The 23,981-nt window shown below is 29.9% G+C and overlaps 1 protein-coding gene and 1 long non-coding RNA gene across 2 annotated transcripts; one reads left to right on the top strand and one right to left on the bottom strand.

Annotated features, from left to right (window-relative positions):
- Nucleotides 1-255: 255 nt before the first annotated feature.
- LOC136233150 (uncharacterized) lies at nt 256-552 on the bottom strand. Its single transcript, XM_066022750.1, has 2 exons — nt 452-552; nt 256-301 (listed from the first exon to the last, which is right to left on the bottom strand). The coding sequence occupies exons 1-2, from the start codon at nt 550-552 to the stop codon at nt 256-258; spliced, it is 147 nt and encodes a 48-aa protein (XP_065878822.1).
- Nucleotides 553-3,852: 3,300 nt separating this feature from the next.
- On the top strand, nt 3,853-12,071 carry LOC136233151 (uncharacterized). Its single transcript, XR_010690714.1, has 4 exons — nt 3,853-4,449; nt 11,031-11,048; nt 11,152-11,276; nt 11,674-12,071. It is a non-coding gene; the product is annotated as an uncharacterized lncRNA (long non-coding RNA).
- The last annotated feature ends 11,910 nt before the right edge of the window (nt 12,072-23,981 follow it).

Here is a 23,981-nt window from a genome sequence, read left to right as displayed (position 1 = left end):
TGCTTATCTTTTAGAGGTTGTATTTAAACCCTCATTTTGTAAGGATATGGCAACTTTTATCAATCAACTATCATTTCTCTTTGAGATTAAGGTTTATACCTTTGTTTATCGGGATTCACTCCTTCTAGTCTAGCTAGAGAAGAAGATCTTTGTTGGTTTACGATTAAAACCTCCATTTATCGCTTTCAATCTGTATCAAGAAGCTGAAGTGAGAAAAGGACCATGGACTATGGAAGAAGACTTGATCTTGATCAACTACATCGCTAACCATGGCGAGGGAGTTTGGAACTCGCTTGCCAAAGCCGCAGGTAGCTTGTTCCACAAGTCATTATATATATATGTTCTTACTTTCCAAAGAAAAGCCTAGTGACCAAAATCATGGAAATTTTTAAGTGATGGTGACGGATCATTTAATCCAACTTGATAATTGTCTATGATATTAGGTTTGAAACTGGAAAGAGTTGCAGGCTCCAATGGCTCAATTATCTTCGCCCGGATGTTCGTAGAGGAAACATTACACCTGAAGAACAACTCTTGATCATGGAACTTCATGCTAAGTGGGGAAATAGGTATACTATGCTTTAGTCAAGAAATATGTATGTTTTGTGCACTACATGGACGAGAGACAAAGATAGAGATCGAAATCTTTTAATTCATATATATATATATATGGTTGCAGCCCTGAAAATGAGTTTAAAAGATACAAAGAAATTTGAGTGTGTCGGATTTCAATTTTGGGTAGCCAAGATACAGATTTGTGACACATGGGGATTCACAAAAATTGTTATGGAAATAAACGTGTTCCTTCCTTATGGCTATAAACTTTTTATTCAATTGTATGAGTTGATGATGATGTATTCTTAATTGAAAGAGTTTTTGGTTTGTATTTTGATATTGTCTCTAAATGGAGTTATGATGGACCTATCCTATCCTCCATGTAGTACATAAAGATCAAGATCAAGATCAAGCTCCAATGTGTACTAATGGGGGCTAGATGCATCAAGAATGATGGATCCACTCACTCTCCAAGAAAAGATTAGGACTAGTAGTATTTGGTATGGGCACGTTTTGAAATGTGGATTTGGCATTGGCAATGGCAATAAAAAAGTTTCCATTTATAGTGAACCCTTTTTGAAGTAGTCACATGTTCACAATTCCTCTTCCAAGAATGAGATGCTCTTGAAATAGATTCTTTAGCACAAAGTCAGCCACTTTATGTTGTGATAAATTAAATCATTGTAATAAATATATATGAGTTCATTTCAACTAATTAATTACATTTTTACTAAAAAGGAAAGAATGAAATTAATTAAAATAGAAAACAGAGCAAAATAGTTTGTAGCCATGGCTTGATATAAAATGCAATATTTATATATATGCATCACGTGCTTAATTTGAAACAACTATGTTTATGTTTATGTAATAATGAAAGCATCTGGCAGGAAGGACAGACAATGAAATAAAGAATTACTGGAGGACAAGAATTCAGAAGCATATTAAGCAAGCAGAAGGAGATCTAATGACAATGGAAGCTCAAGCAGCAGCACCACCCAAGGACATCCCTCTTGATGCTTTTCAACCACTCAATCATACTTACTGGACCATAGAACATCTCTGCTCCATGCACTTACTTAATTCTGATTAATTCATTAGCTTTTATTATGTCTATGTCTCTACCTTATATATTTACACTTTTTCTTTTTCTTTTACTTCAAAAGCTCTTAACTTTTTATTCTAACATTCATCTACAACACAAATTCATGTATTCATCTAATACTCAAGTTCTAAGAATAGATTTTTTTTTATTATTATTATCTCTCATATATTTATACATGCTTAAAGTTTTTTTTAACAGTTGTGTTGTGAAATGTGTTAAACATAATTGTATTTGGGACTGGATAGCTACTAGGTAATGAGGTAATTCTCTCTATTGAAGGTGTCTTTTTTAGGGTAAGTTAAGCCCAAGTTAAGATAATACCAAAGTCTCGTCAGTCCAATTGTATCAGATGCATAATTATATCATAACTGAATGAGAATAATTATTAGAACTTAAGTGCATCATAGATGAGAATAGTTATCAGAGCTTGATGTAAGTTAGAGTTTTAAAACACTTCTGACAGCACGACTTAATTAGTTTCAGAAGTTGTAACATTTAAAGATACGAGTGAGTAATTACAATCAGAAGCATAAAAATTGTATTTAATTCCATAGAAAATATTAAGCTAAGCAGCTTATATGCCTAATACAGTAACCTAGAACCTGTTTAGAAGATTTCAAATGTCTAGGATTAAATTTAGGGTTCCGGTTCTTGCTTATGGTTTCTTCCTGATGTTTCTCCTTCTCTTTATCTTTCTCCCCTATTTTGGCACCATTAGAAGCTAGGGAAGATGAAGTTCTGGAATTGAGCTGAGTTGTGCACTGCTGAAGATATTCAGAACTTTGTAGCAAGTGATGCGCCTCCGTAAGAAGGCTCACTAAGGGATTAGTGTACCCCGTCGTTATTAAGTAATAAAATCTGGACAAGTCCAGATATCGAATCCACAGGATTTATTCCTGCAAGTATCGAGCTACTTGGTCTCAGGTGTTATCTAGGCTATGGGGTTTGACTTGGTTTTGATTAAGTTAACCTACTCCTAATTAAGTTATTTCTACTCCTATCTAAGTTATTCTACTCCTAGGTGATCTTTTACCAACGTAATTACCCAAAGGAACATGAGATGATACGATAATAATGAAAATAGATTGTTTAGACAATGGAATTAAAACCTAATCTAAGTCACTTGTGTCCGAGGCGATTAACCCTACCTATCCTCCTGAGATCCCTAGTTCGTGATTCCCTTGTAAGGCCGAAACTAGCTCCAAGGCTCAGCAATTTGGGCTTAATCTTCTATAGGGTCGTCAATCCTATAGGCACTGACTATGTCAGATTCAGCTCGCAATATGTGCCAACTTAATTTTGGGATTATCGAATGAGTTAAACCAATTAGACAAAGCGTAAGACAAAGATTTAAGCAATAGAACAATTGAATAAACAAAACTATAACATATATTAAAGATGAAAAGTATTGTCACGAAGATACAATGAGCCTAGGATTCATAACATGGATCAGAGGCTAGACAGAATATAAAGGAAGAAAAATGCCTTTCAGGGAACCTTTCTACCAATGCAGGCGTCTTCCTAAGACTTAAGGATGGAACTTGAGCAATCCTCGATGAACGGAGCTTCAGAGGTGTCTTCAATGGAGATTGAAGGAGATGTAGGAGGTGGAGAGGATTTTTCAAGGTGGAAGATTAGGTTTTTACAAAGATAAAAGATATCCATAATTCCTAACAAATGGAGCTATTTATAATGAAAAACTAAAACCTATTCCTAATGGAAAACTAATTAATAAAACCTATTCCTAATAAAAGACTAATTAATAAAAGGGAAAAGTACAAAAATAAACCTTGTGGTTTGGCCCATTTTCGAAGTGCACCCCTTTGGTTTAAAAGTTTGCAAGTCGGTGCCTTGAACTTCATTCCGTTAGCAAAGAGGGGTAAAATTGACTAACGGTGTTAAAAGTCAAAGGGAAAATAGTTAATTTGATCCTTATATTTAATAATTTTATAAATTAAGCATCCTTATTATCTAACTATCACAAACAAACCCCAAAATAAAAAATAAAAATTCAATTATACCATCTTCTCCATTACTCTTTAATTTTTTTCTTTCTCTCTCATCTTTTTTAATTTTTCTCTCTCTAAAATTAAGTTTCTCTCTATTGAATCACATACTATATTCATTGCACTGAGTTCTAATCAAATCGAAAATTCTGTCTCGCATCGCACCCATAAATTTAATCAAAAGTTATTACCATACAAGGTAAAATACCTTGGAATCAGACAATTTCAAGGAGTGATTCTTAATTGTTGTTTCCCCAGCTTGCTCCAAAGATTGATGCTGTCAGAAAGAATTTCCCATAAGCAATGTTGTTTCATTGAAAATGTACTGCAACTATATCTTCTTTCTCCGTTTCACTTTGTTTTAGACACAGAATCAACCGAATGGAATAGTGAAAAGACAACCATGAATTGCATATAATCTACTCACAAAATCACAAATCCTTCGTCCTCATCCCGCTCAATCTCAATCATCCTAACCAGACACCCAATTCTTCATTCGTTTTTTCTTTCAATCTTATAGTCAATAGTCAATACCCAATTTCATCCTCACCAATCGTTTTCACACCTACACTCGTTGATATCACCGCACAGTTGTATATCTCCTTTCCAAATCTAGATTTCGAATTCCTCCAATCCAATCCAATCCCCTGTTATATATATGTATATATGCTCCTAGTCTTATCAGCGTTTTCTCTCTTAATTTCAACACATATTCCATATAATTCCCCGTCTCTTCTTCTTCTTCTTCCTTCATTCCTCCCTGTTTACTTTCTCCGCCGTCACCAGGTATGTCGGTTTCTGTTTTGTTCATTCTTTTCCATGTTTTTGCTTTCCTTGGATCTAGTTTTTACCGTTTTTGTGAGTTGGATGAACGCTTTAATTCAATTTTGCTTTTCTTTTGATAGAAACATTGCATAATTGATAACCGTAAGAATCCCAATTTTGTTTTTGTTTTTTAAAGATAACTTTGCAGATTCTAGGGGCATGTATAGCGTTTGTTATTTCGCGTTCTTGTTTTGTGATGGTCGTTGTCTATATTACAGAGAAACTTGATTTTAAAGAGAGAAAAATTAAAAAGATGAGAGAGAAAGAAAAAAATTAAAGAGTAATGGAGAAGAAGGTATAATTGAATTTTTATTTTTTATTTTGGGGTTTGTTTGTGATAGTTAGATAATAAGGATGCTTAATTTATAAAATTATTAAATATAAGGACCAAATTAACTATTTTCCCTTTAACTTTTAACACCGTTAGTCAATTTTACCCCTCTTTGCTAACGGAATGAAGTTCAAGGCACCGACTTGCAAACTTTTAAACCACAGGGGTGCACTTCGAAAATGGGCCAAACCATAAGGTTTATTTTTGTTCTTTTCCCTTAATAAAAAGCTTTCCTAATGAAAGACTAATTAATAAAAAGTTATTCTAATGGAAAAATAACTCTCCAATTATTATCTAATAAAAACTAATTTATCTTTGGGGATAAAATATAATTATTTAAATACAAAAAATCCAAAGATAATCCCTAAAAATCTGCCAAAATATTCTGCATGACTTTTATTTGATTTTGATGCGCTGAGTGGGTCTCTGATTCTGATCCTTAAAAATCTTCACATTTATCTCTAAAAATCTGCACATAATCTCATAAAATATTATTTAGATAATTCATCCAAAATTAATTAATTATCCTACCAAAAATCCTTTTTAATTACCAAGTCAAATTTGATTTATATTTGGTAGGTTAATTTCTTAATTTTGGGTACAGATAAATCTCAAAATAACACATAGAGATTAATTTACTAAAAGTGACAAAATACTTGACAAAAGTAAGAAATATTTAATAAAAAGCTAAAAAGTAATTTAAAAACCTAAAATTGACAAAACAATAATAAATTTCTATTAAAGTAAATAAAAGATACAAAATAGTCCCTAAAACCGTATTAAAAGATAGGGGTTTTTGACCCCTATCAACCTCCTCACACTTTAAAGTTTTACTTGTCCCCAAGTAAACTAAAAAACTAAACCCGCAATCACAAGACAAGCTAGAAAACCTTCTGGTTTTACTAGGTGCCTGACACAATTTCGAGCATCTGTAATTACATGCATTCGGAAGTACAAAATAGAGACATGATATCTAAAAGCCGCATTTCAATTATCACATGTCATATTTTTAAGAAAAGGATACATGTTTAATTAAACGAGCTTAAGGGGATAGCTAAGTAAAACACCTCACCATAGGTAGTTCACTCAATTCACACAATTTTGGTGGCTAAAGTGTTTACTCTCGGCTTATGTTCTTGCTTAGGATTACGTTAACTTTGCACGTTCATCCGAGTTCCTCTACTATGCTACATGACTCCGATGATATAAAAAACAGCCTCGAATTGGGGTTGTAATGTGGTTAGAAGATGGTTAAAGGTACAACAAGGGTTAATAGTTCTAGCGCTAGAAAAACAAAGTTAAAATGGCTTTAGCAAATATGAAGTGACTGAGCTTTTTATTTTTTTTTTCTTGAGACGTTCTGATTTTAAGAACTGGGGAATGAAGTTCTCCCCTTTTTGTTCGTCTCTTTTCTTTTCTTTTTCTATTCCTTTTTTCTTTTTTTTTCTTTTAATAGTGATGCTCATTCACCTCTTAGTCTTTTGGCTTGCTACTATAATGCCATAAACAAAGAAAAAGCGCTAGAAGAAAACAAAGGCTCAAATTGAGCTTTGCAAAAACTCGGGTTAGATAACAAACTAAGTGATAGTTTGCAAAAAAAATAAGGGTTAGAACGAAAGAAAAACTACAATCTACAAAATACAGGCTCAAAGGGGCTTCCTAGAGTAGATGAAAAAGAAAACATAATGTAAAGAAAACGTTAATTCTAATGAGGCTGATTCATCGTTTATCATCTCAAATCAGTGCATGCAGGTTCAATTCAGTATCAGGTGTAAAATCTGTAATCTTTCCACAAGTCAAAGCATTCACACAAAAATGTCAAGAAAAAGAGCTTTTTGATGTTCGCTCTTGGGCTCAAATTCAACTCACAGTTCTTGGGTTTCAAATTTGTGCTTACTAGTTCTCCCCAAACTCAAGTTTTAATATCGCATGCCTTCAATTCTTAAGTTATCTACCCAAGTAATGATTTTGGCATTTCTTCAAAAGTAGGGTCTAAATGCAAACTTTAGTTCATGCTTTTACAGATACATGGATTGTGTCCTATACCTAAACTAGTTGTCATGCAATCTTAGATTCGGTTTTCAGCCCTCAAAAACAAATAACGAAACTTTAACTTCGGATAGAGTGTACAATTCTTGGGATTATAACATACTAAAACAAATTAAAATAAAACAACGCGACACGAATTTTTCTTTCGAAATTTTTTTTTCAGCTCCGTTCGGGATTTAAAAATCCCGAACTGTTGCTTATCTCGGCCGAGCTGGGCGGCAGTGCCCAGCTCGCCGAGCTGGGCCTCCCGAGGCGAAATTATGCATTTTTTTCCCTGCTCGACGCGAGCTGGCAGGCAGAAGGTCCGAATTTTTTTTTTAACCCGAACACTGAAAATAAAAAAAAACGTAAAAGAACTAAACTAACCTAAAAGCATATCTATAAAATTTATTAAAAAGTAAAAACCTGAAAAGTTTTATTCAAACTTGGGTTGCCTCCCAAGAAGCGCTACATTATAGTCGGTGACCTCGACATAGAATTCCCTCCTAGGTGTATGCTGACATTCGCGTTAGGAATTCAAATTCCTGAATAAATAATCTGTACCTGCAAAACAGATTATCCGTTTCAAAGAATTTTAATAAAAACAAAGGACAAAATTTAAATAAGTTATGAAAAAGTTTAGTTTTCTCCCTTTTTGATTCCCTTAGTAAATAAAAAAGAATGAAAATTTCTGGACTTGGAGCAAAACTAAACTCTTCTATCTTTGGATTCTTCTCTAGAGGCTCAATTTCAACTGATTCCTCAATTAATATTGAAACTTTTGGTTTCTCATAATTATGGGTCAGTTCTTCATTGATAATGGGAAAAGATATTACCTTATCAACCTGACTTACCAAATTGGGTTCTTTAATTGATTCGTTCGCGGTTGAATCAACTAGGATCCCTTTTTGTATGCATAAATTTTTAATTGAGGCATACAAATCGTCAGTTTGATCTTCGTGAGTATATAGAAAGTTAAGCAAATGCGTAATAGACTCCTTATTTCCATTGTTTCTAGCCATTTTCTCAAAAAAGAAGAATCATTAAAAATAACAATAAAAATTAAAAACAAATATTCACACAAAAATATTCACAAAAAGTATAAAGAATTATATATGAACAAGTATAAACGATATAAACAAGGAATATTCACAAAAGAAAGCCTAAACTAATAAATCAACCTTTGGTTCGATATTGCAGAAGAAATAAATCCCTGGCAACGGCGCCAAAAACTTGATGTGCCTCCGTAAGAAGGCTCACTAAGGGATTAGTGTACCCTGTCGTTATCAAGTAATAAAATCTGGACAAGTCCATGTATCGAATCCACAGGATTTATTCCTGCAAGTATCGAGCTACTTGGTCTCAGGTGTTATATAGGCTATGGGGGGTTTGACTTGGTTTTGATTAAGTTAACCTACTCCTAATTAAGTTACTTCTACTCCTATCTAAGTTATTCTACTCCTAGGTGATCTTTTACCAATGTAATTACCCGAAGGAACATGAGATGATACGATAATAATGAAAATAGATTGTTTAGACAACGAAATTAAAACATAATCTAAGTCACTTGTGTCCGAGGCGATTAACCCTACCTATCCTCATGCGGTCCCTAGTTCATGATTCCCTTGTAAGGCCGAAACTAGCTCTAAGGCTCAGCAATTTGGGCTTAATCTTCTATAGGGTCATCAATCCTATAGGCACTAACTAGGTCAGATTCAGCTCGCAATATGTGCCAACTTAATTTTGGGATTATCGAATGAGTTAAACCAATCAGACAAAGCGTAAGACAAAGATTTAAGCAATAGAACAATTGAATAAACAAAACTATAACATATATTAAAGATGAAAAGTATTGTCACGAAGATACAATGAGCCTAGGATTCATAACATGGATCAGAGGCTAGACATAATATAAAGGAAGAAAAATCCCTTTCAGGGAACCTGTCTACCAATGCAGGCGTCTTCCTAGGACTTAAGGATGGAACTTGAGCAATCCTCGATTAACGGAGCTTCGGAGGTGTCTTCAATGGAGGCGTCTTCCTAAAAATCTTTCAAAATATTCTGCATGACTTTTATTTGATTTTGATGCGCCGAGTGGGTCTCTGATTCTGATCCTTAAAAATCTCCACATTTATCTTTAAAAATCTGCACATAATCTCATAAAATATTATTTAGATAATTCACCCAAAATTAATTAATTATCCTACCAAAAATCCTTTTTAATTATCAAGTCAAATTTGATTTATTTTTGGTAGGTTAATTTCTTAATTTTGGGTATAGATAAAGCTCAAAATAACACATAGAGATTAATTTATTAAAAGTGACAAAATACTTGACAAAAGTTAGGAATATTTAATAAAAAGCTAAAAAGTAATTTAAAAACCTAAAATTGACAAAACAATAATAAATTGCTATTAAAGTAAATAAAAAGAAAATAAAAAATACAAAATAGTCCCTAAAACCATACTAAAAGATAGAGGTTTTTGACCCCTATCAGCAAGCCAACTATTATATCATCGAATATGATTTTGCCTTCAGCAGATAGAGAGCCATTTATGTCTGAATTAGCTGCATTGCCTTAGCATTCCAAAGTGTTGTCGAAGATAGAGCATGCGAGTACTTTTGATGGATGCTGATCAATTCATGATCGAGGGCTCTGCGCTGAGTGGAAATGATTTAAACTTTTTAGTGTAAGACATGTTGCTGAGTGGAAAGGTCACATACCTTTTGATCTAGAGCTTCCATATCAGATTTATTGATATTGAGTTGATGAAGGGCTTCTGACATGGAGTCAACAATGTTTCCTTCAGCGGCCTTTTCAAGATGACCATTCATCTCAATGAGTTCAATAGAGATTGTTCAGAGCTCAGTAGACAACCTGTTTGATACTTCAAGGGCGATGACAGAGCCAGAAGGAATGAATCTAATTGTGTGCTCTAAGGTTGCCATGTGAGTTATCATGTCCAATTGGATAGAGGCCATCCTATCAGCATAAGTGTGGATGCCTTGCTGGGAAACTAGAGCTACAATGGTATGTACAGGACTTTTGATGCTTGCGAGCTCGTTCGGCGAAAGGGTTGTCTCACCTACTGAGTGAGCAATCATACCAAAAGGTGGAAGCACATATGTTGGTAGAGATGGTTGACGAAGAGATATACACTTTGCAATCTCAATCATTTTATCATCAGCTTCCTTAAGAGTTTTCAGCACATCTGATTGAGATAATGTATTGGAAGTAGAGGCTGCTTGATCTTAGATTTCACTCAACCTATCCATTCAGAGTTAATTCTTCTTGAACAAGTAAAATAGACGTCTTCTTATATATGACTGGACATATTCCATAGTTACGGATTCGTCTAAGGATATAGTTGATGAAGGATCGAATTATACTGGACCTAATACTGAAAGGTAAACATCAGAATCAACTTGACTTATTAGCGCTCTAAGGGAATGTGACCATTCTGATAAAACAGTCTGTGCACTCATTCCATTATATTTTTAGGATTAAATTGATTTGGTTAATTAATTTAAATAAACATATATGACTAGCTTCGGTAAGAACCTAATGGGTCACACATGAAGTAAGATCGGAGGATGGAATAGTAATTTAGTAGAGAGACTATGGGGGGCCGAATTATGTAGTGCATAAATTAGGAGTTTTAGTTGATTTATTTAGATAAATATAATTAGATTATATTATGGTTAAATCAATTAAAGAGATAATATTAGTTAGATAATATAATGTAATTATTTATCTTTATTATTATCCTAACCTAATTAATTATCCTAATGAGATTAGGATAATATTTATTAAATATATTTTATTAGATATAAGATAATGTTTAATAAATAGAATAATTATCTAAATAGAATTCCTAAGTTATTTAGGATTTTAATTTACTAAACCTAATTGAATTAGGATTCAATTAATTCAATACTATAAATAGACCCCCTTACCTATGAGAATTTGGGTAAGCAATATAGAGGAATAGGATTTATTCTCGTCTCTCACTCGATTAAATTGATTACTCCGTTCCATCCGTTTCTTATATTCGTGTGGATACTGTTAGAGGCAATCTACACTTGGTTGCTATTTGGTTGATTACTAACTTTTGGTTTTGGTTTCTTGATTGTGTTTGTGACTGATGCGACATCCATGTGGGCACTTCGTTTGCAACAGTAGATAGTTCATCAATCAAAGGTACTTTTGTTTAATCCCTTTTTGTATGAAATAACGATTAATGGATCTTGGGAATGGGAAATAGACAAAATAGATAACATTTTTATATTTCTATTGCACCTAGATACTAAAAAAAGGACCTCGTAGGTTCCTTTTACCTCAGCTCACAATACCCACACTCCAGACTGGGATCTAGTCACTTTGTTGGGATAATCATGCTTCTCAAAGGATAACTAGCATGCAACGAGGGTAAGCTTCTGATGGTTTTTACCGAGCTATCATTTAAAATCATGTTTCATCATAAATAGAAGTGTCTTTATAGTCTTCAGACATACAAAGCCTCCAAAAGGTCGTTTAGTGGCTTAAGTGGCCACTAAAGTGTTTAAAATGTATTTTATCTTGAAGAGGTCTTGAAATATAAGGAGAGAGTTTTAGCCCCATCTTTAAGGGTCGTATGGAACTTACCTCCTCAAGGGGAAGCATTGTACGAATAAGATGAAGTGGCCATACGACGCTTAGTTCTAGGATACGACAGATTCACTATCTTTTAGGATTTCATTTTTTGGGAACACTTTAGTGTATGTACATACATCTTTATGTTGATTTAGGGCCTTTAAGGTCAAATAAAATTTTCTTGATGTTTCAGGTCATGTTTTAGCGTCAAAACAGTCTCATAGGGACATATATAGATCTGACTGATGTGTCATTCTCAATAGAACAACATGACGATGATGGGGCCCTAAGGTCATCCTTGAGCTCAGTATGTCTGGATACTCTTTTAGCCAAAGGCGTTGATGGGAGTATACTATTATGTGAATAAAAGATCCTTTGAAACTAGTAGAGCACAAAAGTTTTAGTACTTGCCAAACTCGGTTTCATAGGCTCCCAAATGTTTATATTGTAATCGAGCCAAAACCTATTCATGCATGCATATTGTTTACGACTAACTGCTTCCTTCTTATATCCCCATTGTGAAATATGTACCCCGTTTTTCCCATTCTGAATTTGTAATAATTTATTTTCTGCATTTATTTATGCTTTAAAGTATTTATTGTGTAAGCATCCACGCTAATAAAAGAACTAAAATGAACACATATGACTAGTAAAATGTTTAAAAGGGCGAATGCCAAGATCAATAAGTCATATCCATATATCCAAAATCCCTGTTTTCATAGCCAAGAAAAGAGTCCACATTTTGAGCATTTTTTTATAAAAGTAAGGTTTTTTAAAAGAACATGTCAAAATAAGTTCAATGCTCGTGTTTATTTGTCCGAATTTTTAAACCGTTGTATGAAAACCGATCTTTTTGCTCATAAGAAGGTGAAAGAATATGAGTTTTTTTAATTAAATGTTACTTATTTTTTTTAAAGGTTACTCGTTTTTTTTTATCAAAGAGAAGGTTACTCATTTTTTTTATCAAAGAGATTTTTTTTATAGATTGATCAAAGATGTGTTACCCATTTATTTAGGCATAAATAATAATAATAAAAGATTTATGCTAACTTTTTTTCAAATTAAAATTTATGTGACAACTATTAATATATTCTGATACGAGTAATCATTCATATAAAACTTTTAGTTACAAATAAAGAAATATTGCTACAAAATCATTTATCTATTTGTAATAATTTAAAAAAAATATGACGAAATTGATTTTTCATTTTTTTTTTAAACTATTGTAACAAACAATGGATTTTTTTATTATAATAAATTTGATGATAATTAAATTATTGTCACGTATACTATGATTTCATGTAGTGATTACTGATTATGCTATTTATGAATGCATATTATTAATAAAATATTTTATAAAAATGAAAAGCAATTAAACTATTACGTTAACGTACTATAAAAATAATAATTTAAATTAGAGAAAAATATAAGAATAAACCTTGTGGTTTGGCCAATTTGCAAAGCTAATCCATGCAGTTCAAACATGGGTTATGTGCTTTGTACAGTTTACAAACTCCGTCATTTCGTCAAAAATTATTGTCGTGAGTATTTACCCCATAAAAGAGTGTTTTGGAGCAATTAAAAACACTGAATTTGTAAATTACTCAAAGTACAAAGTCTGACTATACTAATTAACTAAAGCTAAAAATGGACTCACATATACTTTACCGTAAATTCACAAAGCACAAGCCCTCTATTTGCAAGATTCTAAACCACAGAGACTGTCTTTGCAAATCGACCAAATCGTATCGTTTATTTTTGTACTTTTCTCTTTAAATTATATAGATATTATGTATATATCATATGTAATTATATTAATATTTGTATTTTTTTATGTTTATTATAATATATATATATATATATATATATATAATAGCATATATATATATATATTACTATTTTTATGATATATTTATATAATTAAGTTAGCTAATTTTATTTGTAGGAATTATGCTATTAAAATATACATGCATAAATATAATTATTGAATATGAATTTTATACATTACTATTTGAATTATTATATTTTTTACAAGTATAAGCCATATTATAATAAAATAATATTTGATAGTTGATTATTTGTGAGAATATTTATTTTGAAGATGTTAGTAATAAGTTTAAAAAATAATAAAAATAAAAGGTTGATTAATCTAAAACCTAAAATTTTTGGGACTAAGTAATGACCAAATGTGGTATGACATAAGGATAGAAAATCTCTCACTAACAGAACACTGGATGAAAATTGTATAGACAGATTAAAAGGTTATGAAAACAAATGAGGAAAAGTGACTACATAGAGTGACAAACACAATTTGAAATAGTATAATAAAGTTTTTCTTAAAAAAGAAAGAAAGAGTAATAAAGTTTTCAAAATGTGGATATATGAAGGAGATAAAAGCTAGAAATAAAAGAAATATAAAACTCCATGAATGGATTGATCACATAAATTTACTAAAAGCATAATAAAACTAAAAGAGAAATTCGAAATAAGAGTATTCATAAGTATGTTTGAATCTTGCATGCATGTAATAAGGTATGATTAATAAGTTGACTAAATAAGGCTTCTTTGGGAAATCATTTCCACCAAATCCATTTCCTTCTTTAAGTGATTAGTTGCCGGAATCTCCATCATACATACTCTGAAGCTCCATTGAAATTTCAAAGGCATCCATCATATTAATATCGTTCACATGAAGCAAAGACTCGAGACCCGAATCATAATCAATAAACTTCTCCTTATCATTAACTGAAGAGCACATGATCATCTCTTTTCGCAACTGATCATCATCATTCATCATTTTGATATGATCATCTTTAATTTCATTCTTGTTTGATGATGATGATCCAAGATTTTTTATGTACATTTGTAAGAGAGTGACTTTGGAGTTCGATTCCTTCCCTTTTCGATTTGAAAATTGTTTTCTTTTAGTAGCATTCCAGTGATTCTTAATGGTGTTCTCAGTTCTTTGAGGTAACCTCTTCGCTATTTCAGCCCATCTGTTTCCTATTTCTTTGTGAGCTTCTATTAGTATTTCATCTTCTTTTTCGCTCCATGCATCTTTCTGCAATTTTTTATGATTGAATTGCAAACAAATTGTAAAATTATAGCATACAATAATAACTCAATACATACATATATATATATAAAATAAAATAACATTTGTGGAGAATCACATCTTAGAAGATGCATAATCAAAGCCAAACCCTAACACTTGTCACTATGCATGTCTATGTGTTGTCTTGTTCCTAGAGGAAAATACTTGATAAGCGAAATATTCTTATAATTTGCTTAAGGGGTGTTCAAATACTAATAAAAACAAAATCAAATATAAATAAAAAAATCTTCCATATAGAATATTATTTTTAGGAGGGATACATGTAGGAAGTTTCAATATTTAATGCAAATATAATTAATAAATAAACATTTTGGTTTCAAATTGAAATGATATACCATTGAAATTTTAGCAATAAGATTTTTCTTATGTAAAATTAATTCAATTAGGCAATATGATGAATAGAATTATGAGAAATAATGTGTTACTTTCTTCCTTTCAGTTTTTTTCGTTTAACAAAATGAAAATACTCTCAATATAATGGGTTATTCTATTTAATACAATTATAAAAAGGTAGAATAAATTTAAATATATTTTTAGTAATTTGACTTTTACATTATTTTATATATATATATATATATATATATATGAAGGATCAGGTGAAAACACATCCTTATATGATAACATGTTTTTTTTTATGTAAGAATACTCCTATAAAAAACGTAGAACATATGTAAGGTTATTTAGAACATTGTACTTAACATTTTAGAACACATGCTATAAAATATATAACATATACTCCAGCATATGTTCTAAAACTAATATCTTGTGTGCTAAAACTAATTATTTAGAACATTTTATTTAACGTTTTAAAATATGTGCTATAAAATATACAATATATTATTCCAATATATGTTCTAAAACTAATGTCTTATGTTCTACAGCTAATATCTTATATTCTAAACTGATTATTTAGAACAATTTACTTAACGTTTTAGAACACAAGCTATAAAATATAGAACATATACTCCAACATATGTTCTAAAACTAATGTCTTATGTTCTACAACCAATCTCTTATGTTCTAAACTAATTATTTAGAACATTTTACTTAACATTTTAGAACACATGCTATAAAATATATAATATATACTCTAGCATATGTTCTAAAACTAATGTCTTATGTTGTACAACTAATCACCTATGTTCTAAAATTAATGTCTTATGTTCTTCAAGCATACTAACCGGAAGTGTGAGATTAATCAGAGACGAAGGAAAGACCGAAGATGATGAAGGACAACAACGAATAACTGAACACACAAGAGTGGCGTTGGTGACCAATGGATGTGTTTTAAAAGCAACAAAATATTTACAATAAGGTCATTATATGTTCTCACATAAGAACCATTCTTACATAAGGAATGTGTTCTCACTTGAGCCATTTCCTATATATATATATATATATATATATATATATATATATATATATATATATATATATATATATATAGGTAGTTATGATAGAATTAAATAACTTTTGTATTTCTATCATAATCTTTGTAATACTATTCTGTGCTCTTTAAACTTTACTATTCTAATCTGTAATCTAGAATTATATTTTGATACACTTAATATAGTATCAAAGCAGTTTCCATTCTACATCAATTAATCTTTTGATCTTCCTTCAAGTATGATTTCTTCCTTTTTTGAAACGAAATCATTTTTTATATTTCATTTTAGAATCGAGCTTCGATTCATAGATTTATTTTATTTTCATCGGATTTTTACAATATTTTTTCTGAGTAATGAATTAGGATGAGCCAATAGAATCTGAATCAACAATTAAGTCAGAATTCGAAGAATCTGAATCAACAATCAAGGAAGAATCCACATGCAACAACTACATGATCTGGATTTGTAGATCCTCACTCAATCATTATACGCATCACGGAGAAAATCCTATTTTGGTGTTGGTTGCTCAGTTACTAAATGGAAATGATTATCATTCCTAGAGTTGAGAATTTCAAAGAGCCTTCCTAGTAAAGAACAAGACTTCTTTCATGCATGGTATATTAGCAATTCCTTCTTTCATAATTGTGATGATGCTTGGGATAATTTGAAATATGTTTTGCCCGATAGGATATTCATTAAGATTTCTGAACTTCAAGATCAATTGTGCATATTTACTCAAGGATCTTTAATTGTTATAGATTTCTATACTAAGCAGATGACTTTATGGGAGGAATTGATTAACTTTAGGCCTTTATATGTCTATGAATATACACTTGCATGTAAATGTGAAAATCTTTTGCCAAATACTAAAGCTTATTAGGAGGTAGATTATGTTATTCATATTCTTAAAGGCTTGAGTTCAGAATATTCTAGTGTTAGATCTCAAATCTTTTTTATGAAACCTTTGCCTAATATCAGTACAACCGTGTCTTTAGTTTTACAAGGAGAAGGCGGAATTTGGATATTAACATGATGATATAATCGTTTAAAAATCTTGTTGAAGGAAAATATTACGATAACAAGAAAAAATGGCCCTGTAGTGACTATGATAAATCAGGGCATACTATAGACCAATGTTATCAAAAACATGATTTTCCTCCTAGTTTTAAGTTTACATAAAAGAAGGGTAATTTTTTATATATAATAAAAAGAAGGGTAATTTGACTTGGAATGTTGTAGCTATGTCTGAAGGTTAGTCTGTACCAAGTTATTTATCTATGTTAAACTCTATAACTCTTATTATTCCTCGAGCATCACAAGGAGACAGTGTTGGTACTTGAACTACTTTGTCAAGGCACAATATACGAAATTTTTGCGAATATTGGATGTTAAATGATGTTAAAGATCCAACAGCATGACATGTTGTTGGCATTATGATTTCAAGTATTTTTAATTCTTAAAGTTATATTGGAAATAATATGTCTGATTATGCTTATTATTCTATAAGTGTTGGTTGGATTATAGATAACGGAGCCATATATCATATTGTTCATAATATTGCATATTTTAGAAACTTTTCCTAGAGTTAACAATATAATTGTTAGATTATCAAATGATCAACAGATAATAGTCACTCGATTGGGGTGTGTCAAGTGAATTCTAGGTTTTTGTTACACAATTTTCTAAATCTTCAACAGAGGAAGAATAGAGAACTGTGGCATCTTTTACAACATAAGTTCAATGACTTTCTTATATTCTTCAAACATTACATATCATTCATAACAACATGTTCCACTCTTTTGTGATATCCAGTCAGCTATTTATATCACCAACAATTCCACTTTTCATGAAATGACAAATCTTATTGAGTTAGATTTCCATTTCGTCTAAGAATACGTTTAAATGTATTTTAGTAAATTGATTTTATAATATCAGTTGTTTATATATTGGGTAGTTAGGATAAAATTAAGTAACTTTTCTATTTATGTCTCATTCTTTGTAATATACGTCTCTCGTCCTTCAATCTTCATCTTCTTATTCGTAATCTAGAATTAAATTTTCATTAGACATAATACTATTTTATTAGTATTTGTGTTTAATAAATAGACAAACAATTAAATTCCAAATCAAAGTGAAATGTTGTAGAAAGCTTAATAAGATTATGTTTTTGTACGTCAATTGAGTTTGTTTTGAGTCCATTATTCAAAGTAAAGGAAAAAAAATATGAAAACAAAGAGAAAACTTAGTTAAAGAGAAAGAAAAAAAACCTTGATGTGAGGTCTCAAATGGTTGCACCATCTGTCTCTACATTGTTTTCCAATTCTTCCTTGCATCATCTTAGCAATTTGAGACCATCTTTTTATTCCATGTTCTTTCACCAACTCCACCAACATTCTGCTCCACAAAAACCCTAACCATTAAAAATAAAAGAACAAAATGAAAAATAACAATATTTAATAAGGAATTAACCAACCTGTCCTCTTGAGGTGTCCATTGACCTTTGATTATATGAGATTTGCCGTTGTTTTTAATCTGAACCCGTTTATCCTTTTGATCAACTCCATATGTTGTTACACATGACATCTCACCAACTGTTCCGTTAACATTCATCGAACCCATTGTACGCAAATTCATAGGCTGCCCATACATATGGTTTTGGTAATTATGATCAAATCCAAATGGATTAACTTCGATTTGCTTTGTATTAGAATTAAAAAAGGGTTTTCTATCTGAAGATAATAAAGAACCCATTTGAAAACCATTTCTAAGATCATCCATACAAGTACTTGATAATGCGAAAGACGGATTGTTTGAGAACCCATCAATCGGATTCAGAAAAGAAGACAAGTAGAGATTGGGGAACTCATTTGGTGCTTCTTGTTTCAATGGAAAATCATATAAATGGCTTGAAAATTGAGGGCATTCATCTATGAGCTTTCTGTTTAACTCCATGAAGAAACACAGTTTAAACAAAGAGAGCAGGAGAGGAAGAAAGGAATGATGGTTTAAGGAGAAGAAATATTGAGTAAATAGGTTTTCATTCCATTAAATCCTTTCATTCTATATAAATTCATTCCACTAAATGCCAAGTCTACATGCACTGAGTAATTAATTCATTTGGAACAAATTTTGCAGTGAAATTTATGTAATTTATGTTATTAATTAGTTGCTTTAAATGTTTTTGTCTTAATTACTTACTTAGGAGAGTCAAAGTGCTTAATGACAATTTGGTCAAACAATTTCAAACATAATGGGTAGATATTATTATCAAATTTCATAAAAAAAATTATGATATTTCTAAGTTTATATTTTTTTTTGTCTAAAATTGTAAAATTAAAGTATTATACATTGTGGGTGGTGTCATTGTTAGAATAATATCTTGTTGTAAACCTTTTTTATTTTATTCTACCTTTAATATTTTTAAATGAGTATTAAATATATTAATTTTGGTAACCGACCATTTATTACAGCAACAATTTTGTATTTAGAACTAATTTTTAAATTGTATAACCAACCATTTATTATGGTAACAGTTTTGTATTTAAAACTAATTTTAAAATGTGTAACCAACCATTTATTATGGTAACATTTTTGTATTTAAAACTAATTTTAAATTGTGTAACAGAATATTTATCTATATACTTCTATAATAGCGGAAGCAGAGAGAAATGAGGAGAAGTGCATTTTTTATGAGTTGTCAATGTAGTAAAAAATTAAAATTAAAAAGATTTAATTAATTAAAAATAACAGATTTATATTTATAATATATTAAACAATTACTAGCCCATTAATTAAAATAATAAAAGAAATTAATAGTTACATGAAGATGAAAAAACACAAAGCAAAGGAAATCCAAAAGTCACAAATAAACTTCTATATAAAGTATGATAGATAGTATTTCACCAATTGTGTTATATTTCTGAAGGTAATTGTTCGATTTTTTTCATATATTATAGTTATTTTGTTCTCAATTGTGTTGTTGTTTAATTTTTATTAAACAATAGTTGTTATAGTTTCATCTTTCAGATCCATTTCTGTCGTTACCGAGGTTCTATACCTCTCGCTACTTTATCCATGTTTTCTTTTTTATTTTTATTTTTCTTTTTAAACTAATATCTCCAATTGAAGAAATCGAATAGAAATAGAAGATGCATGGAAAATTAAAATCGGGAAATACAAAAGTGTAAAAAATTACAAGAAATTCTTATGTTTCTCAAGGTAATTACTTGATTTTTTCATATTTTATAGTTATTTTTGTTCTCAATTGTGTTACTGTTTTATTTTTATTAAACAATAGTTGTTATAGTTTCATCTTTGAGAGATGAAATTCCATTTCCATCATTACTCAGGTTCTATACCTCTCGCTACCTTATCCATGTTTTCTTTTTTATTTGTCTTTTTTTTTTCAAAATCACTAAAATAAAGATTTTGTATATTTACATTCTTTTTTAGTATATGTTGCTAGGTGTTATCGTTTCGATTGTTAACTCTAACTAAAATTTATATTTTAGGCTTTATATGAACTCAAATTTTAGCTTTAATTGAAGTTAGATTAATTTTTCTAATTCAGAACCTGTTGAAATCCACTCATTTTTTTTAGTTTGAGTTTATCTAACTTATATGGATTGTATTTTTTATATTTTTGCATTTTGGTACAAATAGATATAAAGTTTCATACAATAGTTGTTCATTGAAGTTGGAGGCATATTGAATAAAATATTAAACAGGTATTGAAATATTATACTTACAATGAAGTTTATTTCAATTATAAATTGTGTTATATTATTATTCTTATCAAGAAGTTATTTTTTTCAGTTCTCTAGACAAAGAGATTGTAAGTGTCTAATACACTTAATAAGATGTTTATTCTTGAAAATTTTGGATTATGCTAGATACGAATTCAAAATAAATTTTGATACTCAAAATCCTAAAAATGTACATTAATTATGAGATATTGAGATAATTGCTTTTGCAACATTGGCTTATATAGTTTTTAACTATTATATTGTGGTTTGTACAAAATTGTTAGTATTTCAAAAGTTTTTAACAGATGAAAATGAAATATGATCATATGACAAGTTGTTGGAAAATATTAATTAAAAAATATTATTATTTGAATCTCTTCAAATTCTCAAACGTTGAGCATAATTATTCTAATTAATAGAATTAATTTCACATATTAATTATAAAACATTTTTTTTGTACTGAGTGGTTACAATTGCGATTTAATTCTATTTAACTAAAATTAATTTATGGACTTAATACTTCATTAAGAAAAAATAAAATTTTTGATTAATGGGCAAAAAATATTTCCACACTCCTCTTTATATGCTTATATCTTGACATTCTCTCTTATTTTCGAAAAAAAACGAGAGGAAGATAGTTCTTTCGTAATAATGTTTTTTGTCCCTTCATTTTTGTTCTCTATTCTTTTGTTTGTTTTTCTTACTTACGAAATTCAAGAATATATAATTATTAGAAAATATTAATGAAGTCAAATAAGTGATATCTACGAGCGTGACTGATATTCTGTACAGTGAAAGAATGAAGAACAAATTGATTGAATGTCTTGATGAGATATTACAAGATGAAAATAGGAGAAATCATCACCTTAAGTTGATTAAATTGGATATATTGGGTTATTGTAGCAGAATGAATAATTGAATTCGAATACTTGGTGATCATGAAATTCCATCAAACAAAATGATTATCATCAAGATGAATTTGTGACGAATTCTTATGAATTTTATTTTTTTTTTAGATGTAACATATTGAATTGATAAAGTTTCTTCATGTCAGGGGCGGATGTAGGGGTGGTCAAATGGGGCATTTGCCCCCCCCTTCATCCCATAAAAAAAAAATTAAATTCAAAATTAATGGTTAAAGTGCAAAAATACCCCTAATGTTTTGGGTCAGAAGCAATTTTATCCCTAACGCCTAAAATGGTATAATTTTATCCCTAATGTTGGAAGCCAAGAGCAATTTTACTCCTAACGTTGATAAATTGGGTTAAGTTGAGAAATAATTCATCAAGCTGTCTTCTCGGTCATGAATAATAGTGTCTGAAATTGATCCAATTTATCAACGTTAGAGGTAAAATTGGTGCAAAATAAAGAAAAAAATGACTTTATTTTATAATAGTGTCTGAAATTGATCCAAGTTATCAACGTTAGGGATAAAATTGCTATTGGCTACAAACATTAGGGGTAAAATTGCACCTGACCCAAAACGTTAGGGATATTTGATGCGTAACAACCCGAGAATCCCGAAAATGGATGATTACGAGTCAGAAACATTATAATTTACGTTTTTTATAAAAAAAATCATGAAAATAATGCATGACAATTGAACTGTTTTGCATTTTTCGTCACCAAAAATTGAACAATTTTGTATTTTTTGTCATAAAAAATTGAACAATTTTATATTTTTTGTCTAAATTTTTTTTACGTAGAGTTTTGCCCCCCGCTCCATCAAATCCTGGATTCGCCACTGCTTCATGTGCAACATTAGAAACGTATTGATTGTAATAGTTTATAGCATAATATATTGACGTTTCTTCCATTTTAACATAGATTGTAATTCTTTTGTATCGTAGATATAATATTTAATTTTAATTGTAGTTTAATTCAATTTTTGTTTAACATAGATTGTAATTCTTTCGTATCGTAAATATAATATTTAATTTTAATTTTAGTTTAATTCAATTTTTTTTCATTATATTCTAATATATTTCTTAATTAATCTCCTATTTTATTATTATTGTTTCACATTAAAAAATATGAAAATGTATTAAAATTACTAAAAAGTATAAATAATTGAATTTTATAAAAATAAATAAATCATTCACCTTTAATTAAAATTCTATAAAAAAATCAATTATTTTCAAAATTAATTTAATTTAATTTGAATTATCAATAAAAATATATATTAATTTCAAATATACATAATATAATAATTTTCCATAGCATGATATAAAATTACTTAAAAGTAAATATGTTAATTTATTTATTTATCTAAATTAAATAAATGTTTCACATCCCGTGCATCACACGGGTTTTCGACTATTTATAATAATAATAATAATTTCGTATTCATAGGAAGTTTAAAGTATGCATTTAATTTCCTTCTTGTAAATAATTTTCTAATTTTTTCATTTTGGGTAGAAAAGAAAATATTTTCGTTCTGATTAATTTCTTCCTAAAAACTATGTATATTTTACTATGCATTTTCAAGTTCTTATTCTAGGGTCCTAACCCCGGGTGTACGAGTTTAATGCTCAATGTGTTCACCTTAGGGAGCGACGGTGGTTGAGATTGCACATATATCTATCGGAAAAATCTCTTTGAAGGCAGTGGCTTGTCCACAATACAATAAAAAAATTTATAATTTTTTTATAATTTTGTTCTTTATTTCCAAAATAATACATTAGGTTTAAATATATCTTTTAATTCAAAATAATTAGAAAAACAAAATTCAAATTTGATAGTAGTTAATTTACATAACTAATTTATAAGTGTAAAAGATATTAATTAATTAGGAGAGGATCTGTCACACCCGACCCTAAACGGCATCGGGTATGAACGGAAGATAGGATAACAAACGTCTATTAGTCTAAAAGACGAACCGATTTTCTATTAGATAAAAATTTATTGGGACTACCTAAAATTTTATTTAATTATTTGGCTTGGACTCGATAATTCTATCGAGCTTCCTACGTATCCCGAACGTCTTTTAATCTTTAAACCGGGAATCAAAGCCACGTAGTTCTACCTATTTGAGGTAGTTCTCTTAACTTAAGTAATTTTCTTTAACTTATTAACTCGTTTTTAACTTATTGACACGTTAATTATTTAAATGTATACTTCACTTTATTACTATATAATTATATATATATATATATATATATATATATATATATATATATCTTTAACTCATTTTATCAAAACGAATCAAATCAAATAAACGTTTCATCAAGCTAGCTCATAACCAAACACTTAA

The sequence above is a fragment of the Euphorbia lathyris genome, chromosome 6 (genome assembly GCF_963576675.1).
Source record: "Euphorbia lathyris chromosome 6, ddEupLath1.1, whole genome shotgun sequence".
Taxonomy (NCBI): Eukaryota; Viridiplantae; Streptophyta; class Magnoliopsida; order Malpighiales; family Euphorbiaceae; genus Euphorbia; species Euphorbia lathyris.
The sequence above is the reverse complement of the archived record's forward strand: the minus strand, read 5'-3'. Positions and strand labels throughout refer to the sequence as shown.

What these genes read in the sequence shown, in the direction of transcription:
- LOC136233150 (XM_066022750.1), bottom strand. Translation starts at nt 552, where the DNA reads ATGAAGTTCCATGATCAAGAGTTGTTCTTCAGGTGTAATGTTTCCTCT. An exon ending in GAGCCTGCAACTCTTTCCAG is followed by an intron (nt 302 to 451) that starts TTTCAAACCTAA and finishes GCTACCTGCGGC; the next exon opens with TTTGGCAAGCGAGTTCCAAA.